Source organism: Hippocampus zosterae, chromosome 5 (assembly GCF_025434085.1).
Source record: "Hippocampus zosterae strain Florida chromosome 5, ASM2543408v3, whole genome shotgun sequence".
NCBI lineage: Eukaryota > Metazoa > Chordata > Actinopteri > Syngnathiformes > Syngnathidae > Hippocampus > Hippocampus zosterae.
In genome coordinates this window covers 24,034,537-24,057,680 of record NC_067455.1, presented here as the reverse complement: position 1 = coordinate 24,057,680, position 23,144 = coordinate 24,034,537, and the positions used below count along the sequence as shown (strand labels likewise).

General features: G+C 44.1%; 1 protein-coding gene across 8 annotated transcripts in view; it reads left to right on the top strand.

The window, feature by feature from the left end:
- LOC127600226 (CUB and sushi domain-containing protein 3-like) overlaps positions 1-23,144 on the top strand; it is a 782,730-nt gene that overhangs the window by 374,697 nt on the left and 384,889 nt on the right. For all 8 annotated transcript variants that reach the window (XR_007962299.1, XM_052064574.1, XM_052064571.1 and 5 more), the window contains 5 exons: positions 11,213-11,398; positions 12,939-13,133; positions 15,259-15,432; positions 21,389-21,562; positions 22,253-22,426. Coding sequence is in view for 7 of the 8 variants with exons in the window: in XM_052064574.1 (XP_051920534.1) it covers positions 11,213-11,398; positions 12,939-13,133; positions 15,259-15,432; positions 21,389-21,562; positions 22,253-22,426 (903 nt within the window). In the remaining variant the exon portion in view is untranslated. The remainder of the gene's footprint in view (positions 1-11,212; positions 11,399-12,938; positions 13,134-15,258; positions 15,433-21,388; positions 21,563-22,252; positions 22,427-23,144) is intronic.

Genomic DNA, 23,144 nt, shown 5'->3' with positions numbered 1-23,144 from the left:
CGCAGCCTTTTTTTTCCAGCTTCACACTAGTTCCTTTAGCTTCTACACAACACGCTCGCAGGGCACTGCAAAATCTCAGGGCCGAATCTGTTGATTTTATTGCGAAGCAGTGTTGTCTGCTGGAAAGGAAACAATAATCCATTCACCCATATTCTGTCAATATGCCATGAGCTGCACAGTCTACCACTGCTATTGTCCGTTCAACTAATTGGGTCATTTGATGTGGGCATGTGAATGCCTGCAATTATATTTCCTTGGTTGCATGCACAAGTCCAGGCACACACTCTCGGTCCAGCAAATAGCAGCAAGTGAAAAAATACATTCAATGAACTAGATATTAATATATATTTAACATGTGTAATATACTATACAGCATAGTGACTTGCGTGAGTACAATGCTGCAAAAAAGTATTTGCTCCCCCCTCAAATTCTTATTTTTTCCATCGGTTCGCCACTTTATCTCATTGAATGCTAGCCTTTTGTCTCAAATTGGGAGAGCCGCTGCCAAAGATTTTTTGACCATTTTGAGTCATTTTTGGAGGCCTCCAGAAGATTGAAATCATGGAACCTACCAAAAGAAGAAATGTTTACTCTCTTCTTTCACTCGCAACAAAAAAAGTACATTTCTACCTCTTACCATTCTTTCATCAACAACAGTTGAACATTGTTAAATTTCTTTAAAATACTCAGTTCCAAGAACATTCCTGAGAAAAAAGCTTCTTTTTTTGTGAAAAGATGCTTTTCAAGCAGTTTAACTTTTATGCTGTGCCTCAAATATCCAAACAATGCTCTCCTACATAATAAAATAACACAAAAAAGGTAATTTTGATTGCAAAATAAGTTTATTGCAAGATAAATGCCGCACAGATGCATGACATATGCATGAAGTTTTCATTAAGTTTTCATGAACATCGTGTGGCAGTTTGCAGCTCTACGTCACCGTCGCTTCAAGTGCACTGACATTTAGTTGGTTTGCGGCTGTTCTTTTAATTCAACACTACAACACATGGCGGGAACAATGGTGAAGCCGCATTCAGTGTCGAACAATTACATTGAAACTCATCTACAATGAAACCTACATGGGCGAAAATACCCCCCCCCCAGTGTGAAAAAAATATCACTTAACACCATTACCACTCTCCTGCCCCCGCATACAACGAAAAAATCTACGTTTGTAGATACTTTAGCTAGATCCAGGGAAGATAGAGTGCAATGCATCCGATTAGCTGCTCAGAGTAAATTGCTTGTGGCTCGACGGACAGTCAAACAAACGTTTCCTGGAATGTTTTACTTGTTATCATGCTAAAAACCTTGCGCTAATTAGAGAGAAGGTGAGGTCCATCGCGCGAACTACGACGTGTCCCGTGGCTGGCTTTAAAAGTTCATTGCATGACATCAGCTGAGCAACGCTGTCTTGGGTGGCGATCGAGGGGAAGTCGAATTAGAGACAGTGAGATGGTAGAATGAAAGGCCACCGGGTCCAGGAAGTATTTGTTATTGTTATAGTTAGATGCAGCATGAACGTTGCATTGCTCAAATGGCTGCAAAACGGACCTTTGGATGTCAAGCAGCTCAGACACAAAGCGCTTTGACGCTGGAAGAGACGGTAAAAGTGATCAAAATGAAAGACGGAGGAAGCAAAATAAAAGACATTATCTAAGAAATTGATGTAAGTGAAAGTGAATGCTGATCGTAAATTTTGCAATTTCTTTCCCTTTTTATTCTTTCTATACTGACTATATGAAGTGTCAAATAAGTGTGTGCTATACTTATGCACTATTGGAATAAAATAACATGTTTGTGTGTGCGTGTACACATACGTTTGTGTGTGTGTGTGTTTACATCTGAGATCAAATTTGCTACAAAAAACTACCTGTAGTGAAATATTTCTTGCTGCAAACATGATTTCGTTGCAGAGGAGTTTCACTGTACAATGTAATTTCCTCCTAGCTCTGCCCTTTAACAAAACAGTGTCTCTATTAAAATGAAAAAAATAATCATAAATATGCAATTGTGATTGTATTGGAACTATACAAAGAAAAACAAAAAAAAGAATACATTCGCTCCCTTTTAAGAGCTGTCATTGAACACATCATAAGCAACAGGAACGGCTGCGTAGCAAACAAGAATAGCGTCCGCGACGAACTGCGGGTTCACAATAATGATACAATCAACTGAATGAAAAATAAACAATTTCCTACAGCAAAACGGAAAAGAAACAATATTACCTGCAAGACAGTATGGCGGGAGCAATGGTAAAGCCACATTTTAGTCTCGGACAATTATTGCGCAACAAACAAACATTTGCTAATCAACTCAACGTGTAAAAAGGTTCAATCGCCAAAACGTCACTTTAATAACAACACAGAAAGCAAGGCGGCCGAGAACTACTTGAGCACATCACACAGTAGAAAGAGAAAAAAAAAACAATTCACCAAGAATTGTTAATTAATCCAGACCATCAACACCCTCCATCCATTTTCTAGGGGGGTGGGGGGGGGGGGGGGCTTGTTGTACAGTTTGCTGCAGGTATTTATCCATGTTATCCAACACCACACTGCTTCCGCACGTCCACATCAATCGGAGATGAATCCGTACAGCCATACAATAATATCACCATTTAAAACTGCTTTTTATTTCAGTTTTCATTTTCTGATATTTACTACTTTTGATTATCTTCAACATTAGAGTGGGAAAACAAAGAGTAAGAATTTGATAAGAGGACAAATACTTTTTTTCATGGCATTGTATGTGCTGGACTTTAATTTGAGTGAAAAACACTGGGATGTATTTCAACAGTGTAATAATTGCACACGGCTTGTCGAAAACACATAACCTAAAGGCCGCAAATCATACTGTAATATATTCATGCCAACATTGGCCATCTGGTTTCTTCTGGATGGAAGAGATTAAATTATAACGTCTCCCCTTGAAGCCCTTACAATCCATTCTATCTGTATGCTATCGTATGTATCGATCAGAGTACAGGTAATGTCACTAAATAGGAGTTGTTTTTTCTAATCATCTAAAATGCCCTGTGTCGTTTCATTTTATGACTTTTTTTGGTAACAAATACAGCCCCCCATCCACAAATCGGCATTTCGAACAGTTTTCAGGCTTGTAATCAGTATGTGTTAAATTGTGAGCAAGCCGGAGTCAAATGGATGTTGATTGATTCTCTCTGGGGTCGTGAAGGGCAATGAAGTGGCTGTGGGCCATATTGGGAGATGTAACTCTGGATGCCTCTCAGTATGCAGTGACCATTGCTGCTCCGTTTTATTGTCTGCTTGTTTGGATAAAAACATAAAAACTCTTCCAGTGTGGCGAGACAGATGTTGGTTTTCTTGCACTCTTTCCTCTTGTCCCATCTGTCTGAGTTGGATCAAATGACAAACGACTTTCAAACCCTAGATTTGTATTTGGTGAAATTACTTTTCATCACTTTGGCCCACATTCAGACTAAATAGGGGCACACATTGACAGCTATGTGGTGAGTGGGCGAGTCGTTCGCGCATGAAAGGCAGCATGGAAGGATTCAATTTAAAATATATTTTACCGCATATACAAAATACATGAAAAGACAAAACAAAGGAGCTTATCATAGAGCATGGATAGGGACGGTTACGACAGGTTAAGCATGATATTGCATGACATATATTACAACCACACCAATGCTCAACAAAGCAACAAGTTCGTTGAAGTTCATGGTCATTTTTTTTTAAAGAACATGCTAAGTCCACACAGAAAGTCCTGAGCTCAGAACCGAACCTGGCACCTCTTAACTGGGAGGCAGACATGATCAGCAATCGACCGCCATGCCGCCCAAAATGCAATAAAAACCGAGTGCCACATTAACATTCACAAATATTCACAAATATGTAACATATGACACACATTCAACTACTCGGAAACACAAACACAAGTATGAATGTTCTTATAACTTCATGAATTAAATTCATTGTAACATGCTAAATATTTTTTTAACTGAAAATCCATCCATTTTCTGATCCGCTTTATCCTCACAAGGGTCACGAGGGTGTTGGAGCCTATCCCAGCTGTCTTCGGGCAGTGTGGGGGACACCACATACAGACAAACAACCATTCACGCTCATGCTCATACCTGGGGACAATTTAGAGTGTTCAATCAGCAATCAGTCTGCCATTCATGTTTTTGGAATGTGGGAGGAGTCCCCGGAGACAACCCCTCACAGTCACGGGAGAACATGCTCCACACAGGAAGTCCGGAACTGGAATTGAACCCGGTCCCTCTGCACTGTGAGGGCGACGTGCTAACCACTGGACCACGGGCTGTCCATATGTACATATATGTATATATACTTTTTTTTTTTCATTCATTGTCTTCGGGCAGCAGGCACGGGACACCCTGAACCGTTTGCCAGCCAATTGCAGGGCACACAGAAACAAACAACCATTCGCTCTCACACTCACACCTAGGGACAATTTTGAGTGTTCAATCAGCCTGCCATGCATGTTTTTGGAATGTGGAAGGAAACCGGAGAATACCCACGCAGCGAACATATACAGTATATATATATATATATTGCACGTCGTCCCGCACGCGGTCTGTCCTTCCGTCTGTCCCTTTTCAAAACGTACCTACTTCACCGCGCCGCTGTGCGCTGCCACTGCACCGCTCAGGCAGTGGCACACTACGATCGCGTAGGCATCTTAGCGAAAAAATGTTGTCTACCCACAAGCATTGCAATAAAATTGTTAGTTATTTAGTAGAGCTAAACATCTCTTTATTTTCGCGATAAGCAATGAAGATGAACAAAAAGTTGAACCAAGCAACAACACGTTTGTGGGCCGAAGGCCCACCTTACCAGCCTTCCGCAGGAACTAGCTGATGAGCCGCCCGGAGGGCGGCGAACCAGCTAGTATAATATATATATGGCAGTCCGGTAGTCCAGTGGTTAGCACGTCGGCTTCACAGTGCATAGGTACCGTGTTCAATTCCAGCTCTGGCCTCCCTGTGTGGAGTTTGCATGTTCTCCCAGGGCCTGCGTGGGTTTTCTCCTGGTGCTCCAGTTTCCTCCCACATTCCAAAAACATGCATAGCAGGCGGATTGAACACTCTAAATTGTCCCTATGTGTGAGTGCGGGTGTGCATGGTTGTTTGTCTCTGTGTGCTCTCTGTGATTGGCTGGCAACCAATTCGGGGTGTCCCCCGCCTTTTGCCCGAAGACAGCTGGAATAGGCTCCAGCACTCCCCGCAACCCTAAAGAGGATGAAGTGGTTCAGAAGATGAATGAATGAATATATATATATATATATAATATATATATATACAGTATATATATATATTTAAAAAATCCTCATCTCACCCCTCGGGTGGTGTCCGTCCCTCATTCAGCTCGGTTTCTCTACCAGAGGCCAGGAAGCTTGAGGGTTCTGCGCAGTATCCTTGCTGTTCCCAGCACTGTACATTTCTGGACTGAGATGTCCGATGTTGTTCCCGGGATCTGTTGCAACCGCTCATCTAGTTTGGGGGTCACTGCCCCGAGTGCTCCGACCACCACAGGCACGACTGTCACCTTTACCTTCCAGGCTCTCTCCAGCTCCTCTCTGAGCCCTTGGTATTTCTCGAGTTTCTCATGTTCCTTCTTCCTGATGTTTCCATCACTTGGGACCGCTACATCCACTACAACGGATTTCCTCTGCCCTTTATCTATGATCACGATATCTGGTTGGTTCGCCATTACCATCTTGTCAGTCTGGATCTGGAAGTCCCACAGGATCTTCGCTCTGTCATTCTCCACCACCTTCGGAGGTGTTTCCCATTTTGACCTTGGGGTTTCCAGTCCATACTCCGCACAGATGTTTCGGTAGACTATGTCAGCCATCTGGTTATGGCGTTCCATGTAGGCTTTCCCTGCCAGCATCTTACACCCTGCAGTTATGTGTTGGATCGTCTCAGGTGCCTCTTTGCACAACCTACACCTTGGGTCTTGTCTGGTGCGGTATATCTGGGCCTCAATGGCTCTGGTGCTGAGCAGCCAGGATGAGTGCCTCTGTGCTATCCTTCAGGCCACCCCTCTCTAGCCACTGATAGGACTTCTTGAGATCGGCCACTTCAGTTATGGTCCGGTGGTATATCCCGTGTAGGGGCTTGTCTTCCCATGATGGTCCCTCTTCCAGCGCCTCATCTTCTGTTCCCCATTGTCTGAGACATTCTCTGAGTACGCCATCCGTTGGAGCCCTCTCCTTGATGTATTCATGGAGCTTGGATGTTTCATCCTGGACAGTGGCTCTCACACTCACTAGTCCTCGGCTTCCTTCCTTTCGGCTTGCGTACAGTCTCAGGGTGCTGGTTTTGGGATGGAACCCTCCATGCATGGTTAGGAGCTTTCGGGTCTTAACGTCCGTGGTCTGAATCTCTTCCTTTGGCCACCTTATTATTCCTGCAGGGTATCTGATCACTGGCAGGGCATAGCTGTTTATTGCCCGGGTCTTATTCCTGCCATTGAGCTGGCTTCTTAGGACTTGCCTCACTCGCTGGAGGTATTTGGCCGTAGCCGCTTTCCTTGTTGCAGGTTCGAGGTTGCCATTGGCTTGTGGTATACCAAGGTACTTGTAGCTGTCCTCAATGTCTGCTATTGTTCCTTCAGGGAGTGAGACCCCTTCAGTGCGGACTACCTTTCCTCTCTTAGTCACCATCCGACTACATTTCTCAAGCCCGATTGACATCCCGATGTCGCTGCTGTAGATCCTGGTTGTGTGGATCAGGGAATCTATCTCCCTTTCGCTCTTAGCATACAGCTTTATGTCATCCATGTAGAGGAGGTGACTGATTGTAGCTCCATTTCTGAGGCGGTATCCATAGCCGGTCTTGGTGATTACTTGGCTTAGGGGGTTCAGTCTTATGCAGAACAGCACTGGGGAGAGTGCATCACCTTGGTATATGCCACATTTGATGGACACTTGGGTACGTGGCTTGCCATTGGCTTCAAGTGTGGTTTTCCACATCCTCATCGAGTTCGCAACGAAGGCTCTTAGGGTCCTGTTCACCTTATACAACTCCAAGCATTCAGTGATCCATGTATGTGGCATCGAGTCATAGGCTTTCTTGTAATCAATCCAAGCTGTGCACAGGTTGGTACGTCGGGACCTGCAGTCTTGTGCGACTGTTCTGTCAACCAGGAGCTGATGTTTGGCTCCTCTGGTATCTCTACCAATGCCCTTCTGCGCTTTGTTCATGTATTGATCCATGTGTCCACTTATCTTAGCCGCAATGATGCCTGACATGAGCTTCCATGTTGTGGAGAGACAGGTTATTGGCCGATAGTTGGATGGGGCTGCACCCTTCGAGGGATCCTTCATGATCAGGATCGTTCGGACTTCGGTTAGCCATTCTGGGTGAGTCCCTTCCCTCAGCAGCTGGTTCATTTGGACTGCTAGGCGCTCATGGAGTGCTGTGAGTTTCTTTAGCCAGTAGGTGTGGACCATGTCCGGGCCTGGTGCTGTCCAGTTCTTCATGTCTGAGACTCTTTCCTGTATGTCTGCCACTGTTATGGTAACTGGATTCTGTTCAGGGAGGTTGCTGTGCTCCTCTCTCAGGGTCACCATCCATTGTGCACTGCTGTTATTTGCAACCTCCTTCTCCCATATGCCTTTCCAGTACCTTTCAGTTTCCAGTCTTGGTAGGTCAGCTCTGTTGTTAGGACCCTGCCACTGAGCGTACACTTTCGCAGGTTGTGTTACGAATAGCCTATTTATTCGTCTGGCTCATTCTCTTTCGTGTACTGCTTTAGGCGACTGGACAAGGCTTGGAGCCTTTGTTTGGCAGTTTCAAGTGCTTCAGGTATGTATGTATATCTGTATGTACCTCTCGGGTATCTGCCTTTTCATCACACCTCTCTAGGCCTCCGTCAATTGACTCACATCTTTACGGGCCGCCTTGATCTTAGCCTCCAACCGTCTTTTCCATGGTGGGTAACGTATCTCATGGCTTCCATGGTTGCTCTTATAGCCCAGAGTCTCCAGGATCACTGATGCTGAAGCGTATATCAGCTCATTTGTTTCTGTGATCGTTACGGTAGGTATCGCCCTCAGTGCTGCATTCACACTTTCCATGAGACTTTCAGATGGTACTTCACATAGCCGTTGTAATCGGTTTCTAGGTTGCCCAGCTTTCATTCTCGCCATGACCTTAGCTTTCAGGTCAGTTGCTGCCTCGCTCAGCATTTCATTCATTGGGGCTGGCCACCCAATCTCATCATCTGCATTCATTGGGGCTTGCCTCCCAATCTCTTGTATGACCTCCTCCTCTGATCTGGCAGCCTGGGGCCCTTCACCATGGAACCTGCGTTGTACCTCATCAATCACAAGTTGTGATAGCAGTTGCCGTTTGTGGATGTTGGAACACTGAGCTACTAGTTGTTTCGTGGTCAACCGTGACTGTGGGTTTCGAAATAACCATTTAGCCCACATTCTCTGCCTGTAACCCCTCTGACTAGGGTTGCTTGAGTAGTAGCATTCCAACAGAGCCATGTTATCGCATCTCGCCCATCTCCGCTTTGTTCCAGTAGCCCATTTTTATAATAATAATAATTATACATCACATTTGTAAGCGCCTTTCACAACACTCAAGGACACTGTACAGCCAAGACCAATAGTAAGATAAAATAATAAAGAAAGAAAGAAAGATTTAAGGCGGATAGGCAAGTCTGAACAGGTTGGGTTTTGAGCTGGGTTTTGAATAAGGAAAGAGAGTCAATATTACGAATGTTGGGGGGAAGTGAGTTCCAGAGTTTGGGGGCAGAGCGACTGAAGGCTCTGCACCCCATTGTACTGAGACGGGCAGAGGGTAGAAAAAGGTGGAGGGAGGATGAGGACCTGAGTGAGCGAGAGGGAATGGAGATTTGAAGAAGATCTGACAGATAGGGGGGCGCAAGGTTATGGATGGCTTTGAATGTATAGAGAAGTATTTTGAAGTTGATTCTAAGTTTGACAGGAAGCCAGTGGAGCTGTCGGAGGATGGGGGTGATATGATGGAAGGGCGGGGGTTCTCGTGATGATCCGGACTGCTGAATTCTGAACAAGTTGAAGTTTATGGAGGAATTTTTGATGGACACCGAAGAGGAGTGAGTTGCAGTAGTCAATACAGGAAGTGACGAGACTGTGAACAAGGATAGCGGTGGTGGGCGGAGTGAGTGAGGGATGGAGGCGGTTTATATTGCGAAGGTGGAAATGAGCGGACCGGGTAATGTTATTGATGTGGGAGTGAAAGGATAGTGAACTGTCAAGGATGCTCTGGTTCCCCAGCACCTGACGCAGACCTTGTTTGGCCGGGCGACGTCATTCGTTTTATTGTCTCTCATCATTGTATGAGGTAGGCATTAGCATGAAGGATCTTGCCCAAGGACCCACACTGGATGTTGTTATGTGCTCATTTTTTGCCCCAAGCGGGATTCGAACCACCGTTTCCCGTATGCCAAACCGATGCCTTACCAACTGAGCTATCCAGCTCATATATATATATATATATATATATATATATATATATATATATATATATATATATATATATATATATATATATATATATATATATATATATATATATATATATATATATATATACTGTATATATACTGTATATGTTCGCTGCGTGGGAGAGACGGAGAGAGAGAGAGAGAGAGATAGATAGATAGATCAGGGGGGCCCATTACGACCGGTAGATCTAAGACAGTTCCCAAGTAGATCCGAGGAGTGTCGAGGAGAAAAAGAAACATTTGTGTGTCTTTGTACGTTATCAATATATATTTTTTTGTGTTAACGTGTGCTGCACCCTTATCATCCTATCAGTCTCATTTTCATCAAAAATAAATAAATATATCTGGTAAATCTTGAACTTACGTGGCGCGTGATTACGTCACCAAAAGTTGTTAGCGCTCAACAGTCTGCAATTGCAGCTTGTGATTAGAGCCGTTGCGCTATATCTTTTATTGCTATTATTCTCATTCAGAGTTTGCTTCGTGTACAATTCACCGAGGGCACGGGCAAAGAATAGGAATCTAGGAGGGCCCATGGAAGCACTTTAAAACGGTACGTGTGATCTACGATAGTTAACAGGCTGCAAAAGTGCATCGCATGCCTCAATTTCAGGCTGTATCTCATCATAGTGTGCGTGCGTGCGTGCGTGCGCGCGCGTGCGTGCGTGCGTGTGCGCACGTGCCGGGAAGGGCGATCCCGGGAGGTTGGTAGGTCTTAGGTCCAAAGAGTTGGGGCACCCCTGAGATAGATAGATAGATTTTCCAGGATACAAGCTTATGGTATCTATTTATGTGGAAGAAATAATGAGACCAGGATTACTTGTGTAGAACGCCTGCAGTCGGTGAGAGCACATACTGTCCATGTAAAACCCGTCCGGCCATTTGGCCAATTATTTTGGCCGATGTTTCAAGAGCCATAATCGCCCGATTTATTTTTATGTTTACTGACTAAAAGCATCGCTCCAGATTTGCAACCGGTACCTTGTTATCGTCGACTCCTTCAGGGATTAAAGGTGTATTACCCGTAAAAAACTTTTTTTGCCATTCTCAGATTCCTTTATGTGTCCTATATGTCTGAATGGTCAGACAGTTATCTGTTGCCACAAATGTGATGTGGCAACACACCAACTGGGATATACTTCTCGGTCGAAGAATCTGAGCAAGAGTACTTTGGCCCCAAATGGTCATCAGGCTCTGGATTGGTGTAAGGTATATAAAGAGTGCAAAGAGCTCCATGGTTTGGAAATTGTAAACATTTCCCTCAACACTGCTGAATTGTCTGTATAACCTCTGTAAAAATTGAAATGTCTCTGTTATTAGACCATTGGCTTTCCCTGTGCTGGGTCTGTTTGAGGATGTCCAAAACCAAAATGTTTTTTTTTTCATTGATCAGAATTCTGCAAGAGTTTAATTGACTTTTTTTCTTTCATCTGAATTCATAACCGTATGAAAAATAAATTGAGTATCCAATAACCTCTGTTCTTGATTTTTAATTGTGGTTTGTCTTAATATCAAATATTAATTACCCACACAGGTGCTTACGTTTCAGGATTTGGGTTTCATTTCACCTCACAAATCAAAGCGAGACTTACTTCTACGCAGAGATTCTTCCTCTCTGCAGAATCCGTCTCGACTGTGCGGCTGTGTCATAAATGCCAACAAATGGTCGTCAATATATGTTTTCTCGTGTCCCCCAGCTGTGTCATGTGGTGTGCCCAGTGCGCCAGTGAATGGAGGTGTTCTCGCTGCCGATTATTCCGTTGGCACACGAGTGACCTACTTTTGCGACAGTGGTTACCGGCTTTCCTCCAAAGAGTTAACGACAACAGTCTGCCAGCCAGACGGTACCTGGAGCAACCACAACAAGATACCCGGATGCATCCGTGAGTACAAAAACACATTTGGAGGAGGAGGCAGAGAGATACCAAGAAAGGGTGACAGTGATGTCAAGAAGTTCACTTGTGGGCAGATGATTCAAGTTGCAAATCTCTCCTTGGATTCACATCCAACAAAACCCTGTTCAGTTGTGAACTGTCAACATACGGTCTCTGTCTGATAATAGTCTTCCTTCACCCATTTTTTTTTTACCTTGGGATACTTTTTTACCTTTGAAAAAAATCCTGCTCAGTCAATAAATCAATTTTCCTCCAGTCAGTCAAAATTTTTCGAACTTGTCTCTCCTCATCAAGGTCATGAGTGAGCTGCAATTTGAGCCTAATTGGGCAAATGGTGGGGTACACTCTTGACCGGTCATCAGTCAACCTCAGGACGCATATAGACAAATGACAATTCAAGCTCATGTTCAAATACATGGAATATTTAATCTCCGATGAACCCCAGATGCATTTTTACTGTTTGCATCGACCATTCAGAATATATTATCTCTCTACTGTATTGTGAATTGTGATTTCCAGAGGTTTGGTTTACAATTCGCAGCAAATTTTGTGCTTATAGGATTGGCTATTTGCTGTTCCGACAATATCATGCAGATAAATATTTCCGTATATCACTCTTGGACATGGTACCTTTTGAAATACAATTTGTAATCTCATTCTTACCGATGGAATGTGCATGAGAGAATTATTGGGGCAACTGTACGCCACATCCTGAGGCGTTGTCGCCGTAGAGACAAAAAAAAATGTATTCAGGTCAGGCGTGCTTTGTGAGTGTTAATGTAAGATGGCAAAACAAAACGGACAAGATTTTAATAGCCGAACCTTCGGCCACTTGGGCAACCCGCTTGATGAACTCATTCACGGCGTCTCATAAGGACCAGCCTGTTGCTGGGGCCCAGCCAGGAACTGGTGATAGCTGGTGACCAGATGGAGTCTTCCTGGTGTCACCAGCTACCAGCAGGGCAACAACAGCAAGTTTACTGAGTGGCTTTGGTTCAATTGGTAGACCAGTGATCGACTGGTTGACTGGTTGAATCTTGGCCATTTTACTTTGCTTTTGTTGTTTTTCTCCTGCTGGTGACGCACGGAAACACAACAAAACCAAGTTGATCAATGCTTTTTTTAATGTATTAAATGTATTTCTATGTTTATTTAGCAGAGTAGTCGTGCTGACTAAGTAAGTACTCAGCATGCTTCAGGGTGAAAAGTCAGAGGAAGGAAGGGTTGCTTCCCACTGGGACTCGTCTTTATTCTGTATGTGTTTTACAGAGAAATAAAAAAGGTACAGCTGACTTTGGTTCGATCCATTTGGTTTTATAATGTACCAACTCACAAACACTCTGCGGGTTCATGCCCATTAGTTAAAATAAATGAGTTGCATTTACATTATACTTTGAACAAAGTCGTTTCCAAAAATAAGTTCGAGTTCTCCTCTGTTTATGATCAGTGACAGAGAAAATCCGTGCAGATGTCAGCACATCGGAAGAATTCAGATTTATTATTTCTCTTTTACTTTGCTTTGGCTCAGTTATGATGTGCCCCAGTCTAAGCTCCTTTTCGCTGGACCATGGAAAATGGAGTATCGTCAATGGGTCGTCCTATGAATATGGCACAAAAATAATCTTCACCTGTAACCCGGGATACTTCCGTGTTGGTCCTGCTCACATCCAGTGCCTAGCGAATGGGGTTTGGAGTTGGAGAAATGAAAGGCCCAGATGCAGAAGTGAGTTGTTTTTGTTCTTCTTCTTATTATTTTTAATCCAATACAATATAAGGAGATGCAATACTAAAGTATAATATTTTTGAGAAGATACATGAAGTGCAAGGCATTAAACACTACATGCTGATTTTTGTAGGATAGAATGGATGAGTTTGTAAACAAATATCAACCTTACTCCGAGCGTCTCGCTTGGCTTTTGTTTCATTCTAAGCCTGAGAGAATCCATGTGTTATTCTACATAAATTCAGAGACTCACTTTTGTACCGTATTTTCACGACTATTCGACGCATCGTACTAATGGCCGCAGTCTCATTAATGGGTGACATTTCTGTATTTTACACATACACAGGACGCACCGTACGAATGGCCGCAGTTTTACAGTGGTAAAACATACGGCAGCTTAAACATACGGCATGCATGCGCGCACTCTAACACGTTAGCTTGAAGCATACGGTAGCATGCTAAGACATACAGATAAGATAAAAACACGTTTTTAAAAAGGCAACGAAAGCAGAACTGAGTTCGGGTGTATTTTATTTAGCCATCGTACAATGTTCTCACGTTTATCGATCAATCATCACCCAGAAATCCATCAAAGTCCTCATCCTCTGTATCAGAAGCAGAGGACTGCACATCTCAGTTGTCATTGAATGCATCACATGCTAGTGTGAGTTGCTACGCATTGCCGAGCGGAAAGAAGGAACAGGAACAGCAAAGTCAACATTTCTCTCGTGTGAAGCTTTCCCACATTTGAAAGTAAAGAACAGAGCGAAACATGGTGGCAGCGCGTGTGTGTGTAGAAAGAATTGAACAATTGTGCAAGTACCGTAATCCATCAAAAACGCCGCGTTCCCTCTCGTTGTTGCGTATTGTGGCGTAACTCGCCAAGCGCTGCCTCTCACTCTTTGTAAAGTTGTGTTTGCCACCGATCATCCATTGTTCCCATGCCGTTTGCAACTTTACTTTGAACGCCCGGTTGATGCAGATGTCCAGCGGTTGGAGTTCTTTAGTCAAGCCTCCGGGAATAACGGCAAGCTGAGAGTTCATTTGCTTGACTTTTTTTTTTCACCGCTGCTGTGAGATGGGCACGCATGCCAAAAGCATAACCGGTGGCTTTAAGTTTGAACTGAGCTTCGTAGGCGTGTCTTTTTGTCGAATTCATTTTCTTAGAAACCAAAACCGGAGTTGTTTTGCAACAATGCACATTGCCACACTCTATACAAGTGTTGGTACAGGCTTGAGGCGTCCACTTACACGCCCACCCTTCACCATTGGCGGACTAGCTTGCCTGTCCTCTCTCTCTCTCTCTCTCCCTCTCCCTCTCCATATATGTATATATACACGCCCACCCTTCCCTGATTGGCCGACTTTCCCGCATGCCTGGCCACAGTCACTTCCGCCTTTTCTCGAAAAAACAGCGTGTCGGCTGTCAGTCAGATTTTGGAACTCAGCGCATATAAAGGACGCTCCGCACCATAAGGCGTCCTGTACATTTTGGAGAAAATTTAAGACTTTTAATGGCGCCTTATAGTCGTGAAAATACGGTACTTTTTACGGTTGTGCCAAAGCTATATTTATTAAAGAGATGATTTTTTTATGTACTTTTCTGGCACATGGGTAAACGCCATCATTATGCTCTTTGTGAAGTCTACCAGTCACTTTTGTCTGGGGTTGGTAAAATGTTTTGAAATTATTGCTCAATGTTTGGGCTGGGAAATGAATAAATAAATAAACATCTGAATTTCTTGCTTTTTCACGCAAGTTCTTCTTCTGTTTCCATGTATTGCAGTGTGCCAAGAATAACCCGAATGTTGCAATACACAATTCAAAAACACTGACTATTCACCGCATTTTATGGAGCAGGAGAATGTAGGCTGTGCTTCAAGCTTCAGACAAATGAACATGTTTTGGAACACGTCTCTCCAATACATAATAATGTCTTGAGTGCATCAGTTATATAATTCTAAAGGTAACACATACATAAACATCACAATTGTGTTGTTTTTGATTGGAAGGTGGTCAGTTGTTGCCGTATTGTGGTCCGCGTAAAACACAGTCCTGCACCCTCCTGGTATTGTTTTCCCCTGCAACCCATCCCCTCCATATTCTTTCTTTTTACCTCTTGCAGTTATTTCATGTGGCGACCTGCCCATTCCACCTAATGGGAAGAAAATTGGGACCCAGATTACCTTTGGAGCATCAGCCATTTTCAGCTGTAACCTTGGCTATGTTTTAACTGGATCGATTGTTAGAGAGTGTCTCCTGTCCGGACTTTGGAGTGGAACAGAGACTCATTGCCTGGGTAAGTGTTCTGAAAAAGGTCAAAACCAAAGTCATATTTTTGGGCAAAAGCAGCTGGGACGACTTGGTCAGAATAAGACAGAAACAGCTTTTTTTTTTTTTTTTTTTTTTTTTTTTTACTTACTTTCCAAATGCTCGTGGCTAATAGTTGATTATGAAATAATGTATGTCCAATTTTCTCCTGTTCTGAGTAGCATGTGAGAACTCAACATGGTCACCTAATAATAATAACATAAGATAAGATGTCCTTTATTTGTCTCACACTGGGGAAATTTATAGCCTCCAGCAGCAAGAATGTAGGTAGAAAGAAGAAAAAAAAACAACAACAAACACCGTTCAATTAAGTGCAATATAAACACAAAATGGACCTCAAGAAACCAGCCCTTGCAATATCTGGTCATTTTTATTCATTTGAATGAATCACTAAGTGGAACTTTTTGAGTTCATTATGTTCGGAACCTTGGAAATGTGGTACATGGCAATATTACATGGTGTATATACTTTTAACCAGCATTGTAAGATCGAATAGGTTAAAACGTACTTTATAAAAACAAGTTTGTCTTTTAGTGAAGGACACAATATTCTAGATTACAATTTATTACATTTATTAGTAATGGAAGTAAATTACAGAGGACGCGGGCGGGCCGGTAGTCCAGTGGTTAGCACGTCGGCTTCACAGTGCATAGGTACCGGGTTCGATTCCAGCTCCGGCCTCCCTGTGTGGAGGTTGCATGTTCTCCCCGGGCCTGCGTGGGTTTTCTCCGGGTGCGCTGGTTTCCTCCCAAATTCCAAAAACATGCATGGCAGGCTGATTGGACGCTTTAAATTGTCCCTCTGTGTGAGTGTGAATGGTTGATCGACTCTGTGTGCCCTGCGATTGGCTGGCAACTGATTCAGGGTGTCCCCCGCCTACTGCCTAAAGACGGCTGGGAGAAGCTCTAAGACCTCCCGCGACCCGAGTGAGGATCAAGCGGTTCGGAAAATGGATAGATGGATGGATGGAGAATAGGGACCGAGCCAGGTTGTGATGACTGAATTACAACCCACGTATAATTGTCCCACATATAATGAACGGCCGATAAAATGATGATGAGAGAAAGTGATAGAACTTGTTCTTAACATAACCACCTATATTATTAGTATAAAATATAGTCATGAAACATTTTCATAGTGTTCAAATGTTTTTAAACATCACAAAACACTGCTCTACGAAACACATTTTTGTCTTGGAATAGTGTGTTGCATGTTGGTCATGTTTGCGATGTTGTGTTCTCAACAGAAATGTTCCGGGGGAGACGGGGGACATTGAGTCCGAGTGGACCATGTTCCGTGTCTCTATTGTTGAGGCGGCCAATCTGAGTTGTGGCCGTAAGGTGGTTGGTGCCTGTTGTGGCGGCAACCCTCGTACTTGCTGGTGGACACCAGCAGTAAGGGATGCCGTCAAGCTGAAGGAGAGTCCTATCGAGCCTTTATGGCCTGTGGGACCCCAGAGGCAGCTGACGGGTATCGGCTGGCCAAGCGGAACGCAGCTTCGGTGGTCGCCGAGGCAAAAACACGAGCGTGTGAAGAGTTTGGTGACTTCCGGATGGCTTCGAGGAAATTCTGGTCCACCATCCAACGTCTCAGGAGGGGGAAGCAGTGTACCACTAACACTGTGTACAGTGGGGATGGGACACTGCTGACTTTGACTCGGGATGTTGTGAACCGGTGGGCAGAGTACTTGGAAGACCTCCTCAACTCCACCAACATGTCTTCCTTGGAGGAAGCAGAGTCTGAGGACCCTGAGGTGGGCTCTCCTATCTCTGTGGTTGAAGTCACCGATGTGGTTAAAAAGCACCTCAGTGGCAAGGGTAGATGAGATCCGCCCGGAGTTGCTCAAGGCTCTGGATGTTGTGGGGCTGTCCTGGTTGACATGCCTCTGCAACATCGCGTGGGTAACGGGGAGAGTGCCTCTGGATTGGCAGACCAGGGTGGTAGTCCCTCTTTTTAAAAAGGGGGACCGGAGGGTGTGTTCCAACTACAGAGGGATCACACTCCTCAGCATCACTGGCAAGGTCTGTTCAGGGGTGCTGGAGAGGAGGGTCTGTCAGGAAGTCGAGCCTCAGATTGAGGAGGAGCAGTGTGCTTTTCGTCCCGGCCGTGGAACAGTGGACCAGCTCTACACCCTTAGCAGGGTCCTCAAGGGTATGTGGGAATTTGCCCAACCAGTCTACATGTGTTTTGTGGACTTGGAGAAGGCGTGGGACTCGGGGAGTTCTCTGGGGGGTGCTTTGCGCGTATGGGGTACCGAACCCCCTGATACGGGCTTTTCGGTCACTATACCACCGATGTCACAGTTTGGTTTGCATTGCCGGCAGTAAGTCGGAATAGTTTCCAGTGAGGGTAGGACTTCGCCAAGGCTGCCCTTTGTCACCGATTCTGTTCATAACCTTTATGGACAGAATTTCTAGGCGCAGCCGAAGTGTTGAGGGGGTCTATTTTGGTGGCCTCAGTATTGCATCCTTGCTTTTTGCAGATGATGTGGTGCTGTTGGCTCCTTCAAACAGGGCTCTCCAACTCTCACTGGAGCGTTTCGCAGCCGAGTGTGAAGCGGTTGGGATGGAAATCAGCACCTCCAAATCTGAAACCATGGTCCTCAGTCGGAAAAGGGTGCAGTGCCCCCTCCGGGTCAGGGGGGAGATCTTGCCCCAAGTGGAGGAGTTTAAGTATCTTGGGGTCTTGTTCACGAGTGAGGGCAGGAGGGGGCGAGAGATCGACAGGTGGATCGGTGCAGTGTCTGCTCTGATGCGGATGTTGTATCGGTCTGTCGTGGTGAAGAAGGAGCTGAGCCAAAGGGCGAAGCTTTCAATTTACCAGTCGATCTACGTTCCAACCCTCATCTATGATCACGAGCTATGGGTCGTGACCGAAAGAACGAGATCCCGGATACAAGCGGCCGAAATGAGTTTTCTCCGCAGGGTGTCCCGGCTCTCCCTTAGAGATAAGGTGAGAAGCTTGGTCATCCGGGAGGGGCTCAGAGTCGAGCCGCTTCTCCTCCACATCGAGAGGAGCAAGATGAGGTAGCTTGGTCATCTGATTCGGATGCCTCCTGAACGCCTCCCTGGTGAGGTGTTTCGGGCATGTCCCACCGGGAGGAGACCCCGAGGAAGACCCAGGACACGCTGGAGAGACTATGTCACCCAGCTGGCCTGGGAACGCCTCGGGATTCCCCGGGGAGAGCTGGAAGAAGTAGCTGGGGAGAGGGAAGTCTGGGCTTCCCTGCTAAAGCTGTTGCCCCCGCGACCCGGCCCCGGGTAAGCGGTATAGGATGGATGGATGGATGTTCTCAACAGAAACGCGTTTTTATTTATCTTGCTTTTTTATTTATCTTGCTTCTGTGATGTGGAGCTGGAGTTCTTGCGTTTACTCAAAGTAAACGTACAATACAGAACTGGTGTGAATATCTTAAAAAAAAGTGTTTTCTTTGTCTATGTGTATGTGTGTGTGGTTGTAGGTGCCCCAAGAAAATAGGTCACATTGTGATTGCTGTTTTAAACAAAGAAAGAAAAACATAATAATAATGACCAACCATGAAAATGTAGACTACAGTGAAACTCCTCGAAAACGAAACCTACATGGGTGAAAATACCCCCTGGTGTGAAAACACCTTCACACCACTTTTCTGCTCCCCCTACAACGAAAAGTCCCCCTGTTGCGTTATACGAAACCTTTTTCTCTGCCTTTGCTTCACAACGAGATTCACTACAACGAAAGGCCTTCTGCAAAAAGTCTAATCCGACCTCAGCCTGCCACAGTGACTCCTACTACTTCGCTCCAAAATGGCAACAGCAACCACCACACTGGTTTACACATGCGCATTAGTCCAGGAAGTATTCTTTATTGTTAGTTTCAGACGCAGCACGAACATTGAATTGCTAAAATGGGTACAAAACGGACCTTTGCATGCCAAGGAGTTAAGAAAAGAAGAGCTCTGATGCTTGAAGACAGGGTAAAAGTGATCAAAATGAAAGATGGAGGAAGCAAAGTAAAAACAAGAAATTGATGTCAGTGAATGCTGATTGTAAATATCGCATTTCTATCCCATTTTTTTCTTTCTATGCTGGCGATATGAAGTGTAAAATAAGTGTATGATCATACTTATGCACTATTGAAATACAAATAAACATACCCATATACATTTTGTGTGCGCGTGTGTGTGTGTGTGTTTACATCTGAAATCAAATTTGGTATAGTGAAAAGTCCCCTGAAAAATTCCTAGCTGCAAACATGATTTTGTTGTAGAGGAGTTTCACTGTATTTAAACTGAGAAAGATACATTGGAAGAAATGGACTGAATCAGTAAATCTAAATCCAGTGTTTACCTTGAGATAGGAAGACCCTTGATAATAACATTGGATACTCAGTAAGACAGTGTTTTTCAAACGTTTTTAAGCCAAAGCACACTTATTTCATTGAAAAAAAATCTATCTGAAAATGTGAAAAAAACCCACTTATTTTTTTTATTAACACATTATATTGTTACTATAACTGTTTTTAACATTGAATAATTTATTGTTTCACTGTCGTCCTGCATTCATGCGGCACAAACTCGCTTGTCTCTCGTGGTCGAAACACAAGACTAATTGGCTAGCTGCTCCCTAGTGGTATGGGAGGGTACTGCACAATTTCTTTCTGGGTGATAGACTGCACAGGCATACAAATTGGATATTTTCCAACGGCATACCTGACAATGTCTCCAGTGTGCCGCGGCACAGGGTTTGAAAAACACTGCAGTAAGACATCAGTGTGCTTAACATCCATTAATTGGAAGGTGGTAGTTTATCTGCAGGATGTCAAGTTTGTTTCTTTGTTTAAGCTCCTATCTCACGAAGCTGAGAACAATTATGTTTTCCACAGTAGCAAATGTTGTATTCTCATCAGGGTTTGTCAGGATTCATTCTGTGTCGCAAATGTTGGACAAACATTCGCCAGATGATCACCCATACTTTTCTTGTCCCAAGGGAATTTTGCACATTGCCACAAGAACACACACACACGCAAAAACAAAATTTTGACGAATGTCTGGCAACCATTTGGCGAACATTTGCGACCACTGACAAGAGCGCAACATTCACCATCTTTGAAAACACTCCCTTGTTCGCAGCTAAACTGCTCGTCACGAGAGGCTCAAATGGCTTCACAAGCCCACAGTTGACAAATACTAGCAAAATCCTCAATCTAAAAACAGAATGGATGACAGATGGAGGAAATCCCCCTTCAAGGTTGACAAGGCTGCAATGAATGCTGACATGGCAACATTTATCGCGAGTAGTCCAGTAGGACAATCTGGGAGTCCATTTAATATATGAAGTTTTGCATATAATAGATGAAGACACCATTGGAGAAGTGGATCCTCCTCAGAACTTGGCCCAATCGATCGATGCAGAAGTCTCTGTAGTCATGCCCATGGGAAAGTGGCCCACTTCAGCTCTTGTTGGTCAGTGCAGAATCCATACTGCTCCTTCTCCAAACGGAGGGAGGGGTCAGGAGAAAGGAAAAGCTGATGTAAAACAAGCCTATATGAGGTTTCACTAAATGCAAGAAGTCTCAAGTTTAGATTTTAATAAATCTACCGAGGTAGCGGGTATAGTTTTGTCAGGTAGGACATTCCAGAGTCCTGGAGCCCAAATACACTCTTCAACCTGAGGGCTACTTTTCAGCTCTAAGAATCATCAAAAGACCACTGTGTTGCACACAAAGTTACTAGGACATGGTGTCCCACTAAATCTTGGAGAGTGGAAGTTGCCAGGTGGCGGAATAGTTTTGATTAGGTAACAGTATGTTAAAATTACCACTGCAAGTTGGCGAGTATTGGTATAATATGATCAAAGTTTCTTATAATCTCCAGGAGTTTTGCAGCAGCAATTAGATACGTACAGTACCTGGATTTTAATGTTCCTATCATCTTCTTCCTCCAGCTGGTCATTGTGGCATTCCTGAGCAGATAGTGAATGGGCAGGTGATCGGTGAGAACTTCGGTTATCGAGACACTGTGGTTTACCAGTGCAACTCTGGATTTAGGCTCATTGGCTCCTCAGTACGGATCTGCCAACAGGACCACAACTGGTCTGGACAATTCCCAGTGTGTATCCGTAAGTACTTAGTCCTTCTGGCAGTCCAGTGGCTAATGAATTACATGGGGCCTTGTGCGTATTTTTTTGTGATGTATTTGTGCCCGTGTTAAAAGAAAATAAACAATGACCGTAAAAAAATGCTTTTACTTGAAGAATTGAGTCACACAATCCAAAATAATCTACCGGTGTATATGACCATAAGAAGCAGCTGTCCAGTGTTACGATGTAATAATAATAATAATAATACATCACGTTTGTAAGCGCCTTTCACAACACTCAAGGACACTGTAAAGGACAAGGACGTAAATCAAATCAAGTCAACGGATGTTGTTGCTGACAAAAATATGAGAAAGTCATATATTCAATAAAGTCAATGTCATATTTTTTGAGAGTTCTACAAGTGGCGGTGTTGTCCTGATAATCTGACCCTCACCTATTGACTCACAAAGAAGGCACATTTTACTCCCCCGCCACGAACACTTATCATTATTATCCTTCATTTCCCCTGCTGTGATGTGAAGGTAATTTTATGGTAATGGTATTCCTTTATGATATAAAAGTGTCAGCCCCCCTACCCCAGTCCCGACGATCGCCTCTTAATAAATTGCTCTCCCTTCACTCGTTTTCTCCCCAACACTCCCCCTCTTCCCTTTCTCTTTCTTCCTCCACCTTCCACTCATGTCTCTGGATGATATTTGTCAATACCAGCTGTCACGTGTGGCCATCCCGGCAGCCCCATCTATGGGCGAACCATCGGCGAGGGCTATAACTACAACGATGTGGTGCGTTTCTCCTGTAATAAAGGCTATAGCCTGGAGGGGCCTTCTTCAGCCCAGTGCCAGGCTAGCCGCCAGTGGAGCCAGCTGCCTGCAACATGTAGAGGTGACATTTATAGCATTGGCACATGAATGATGTTTTAGTTTATTTTTGCTATAATAAACGTTTAAAAGGTCAACTACAGGAGGTAGGCACACCTATCGCCATGAGCAGGCTATAGGAGGATATAGATATTTAATGTTCAAACTGGTTAATGTTATTGTGTATATATATATATTCATCCATCCATTTTCTGGCAACAAAACACCGGTTTGGAATGTTCCACAAGTGCAGAGATTAATTGGAAACAGGTGAGTGTCATGGTGGCAGGAATATTCCCCAAAGGCTCAGTTGTTCACAAGCAAGGATGAGATGAGGCCAGTAGTCCAACAGTTTCAGAAAATCTGTCAAGATAGAATTGCAAGGAATTTCGGGAGTTTATATCTGTGGTCCATAATGACATCAACAAATTCAGTGAAGCTGGAAAAAGAAATTGTGCACATAAGCAGTAAGGTCGAACACCAACATTCCCTTGACATTCAATCCCTCAGACAGCACCACATTAAAAAACAGGATTATTGTGTAAAAGGATATTGCCACGAGGGCTCAGGAACACTGCAGAAAACCATTTTGAGTTGACACAGTACTATAAACGCAAGTAAAAACTGTACAGTGCAAAGTGAAAGCCATGTATCAACATCACCCATGCTTCTCTGGGCCCAGGTAATCTAAGATGGATTGATTGAAGAAAGAAAAGTGTATTGTCTTTTGACGCGTCTACATT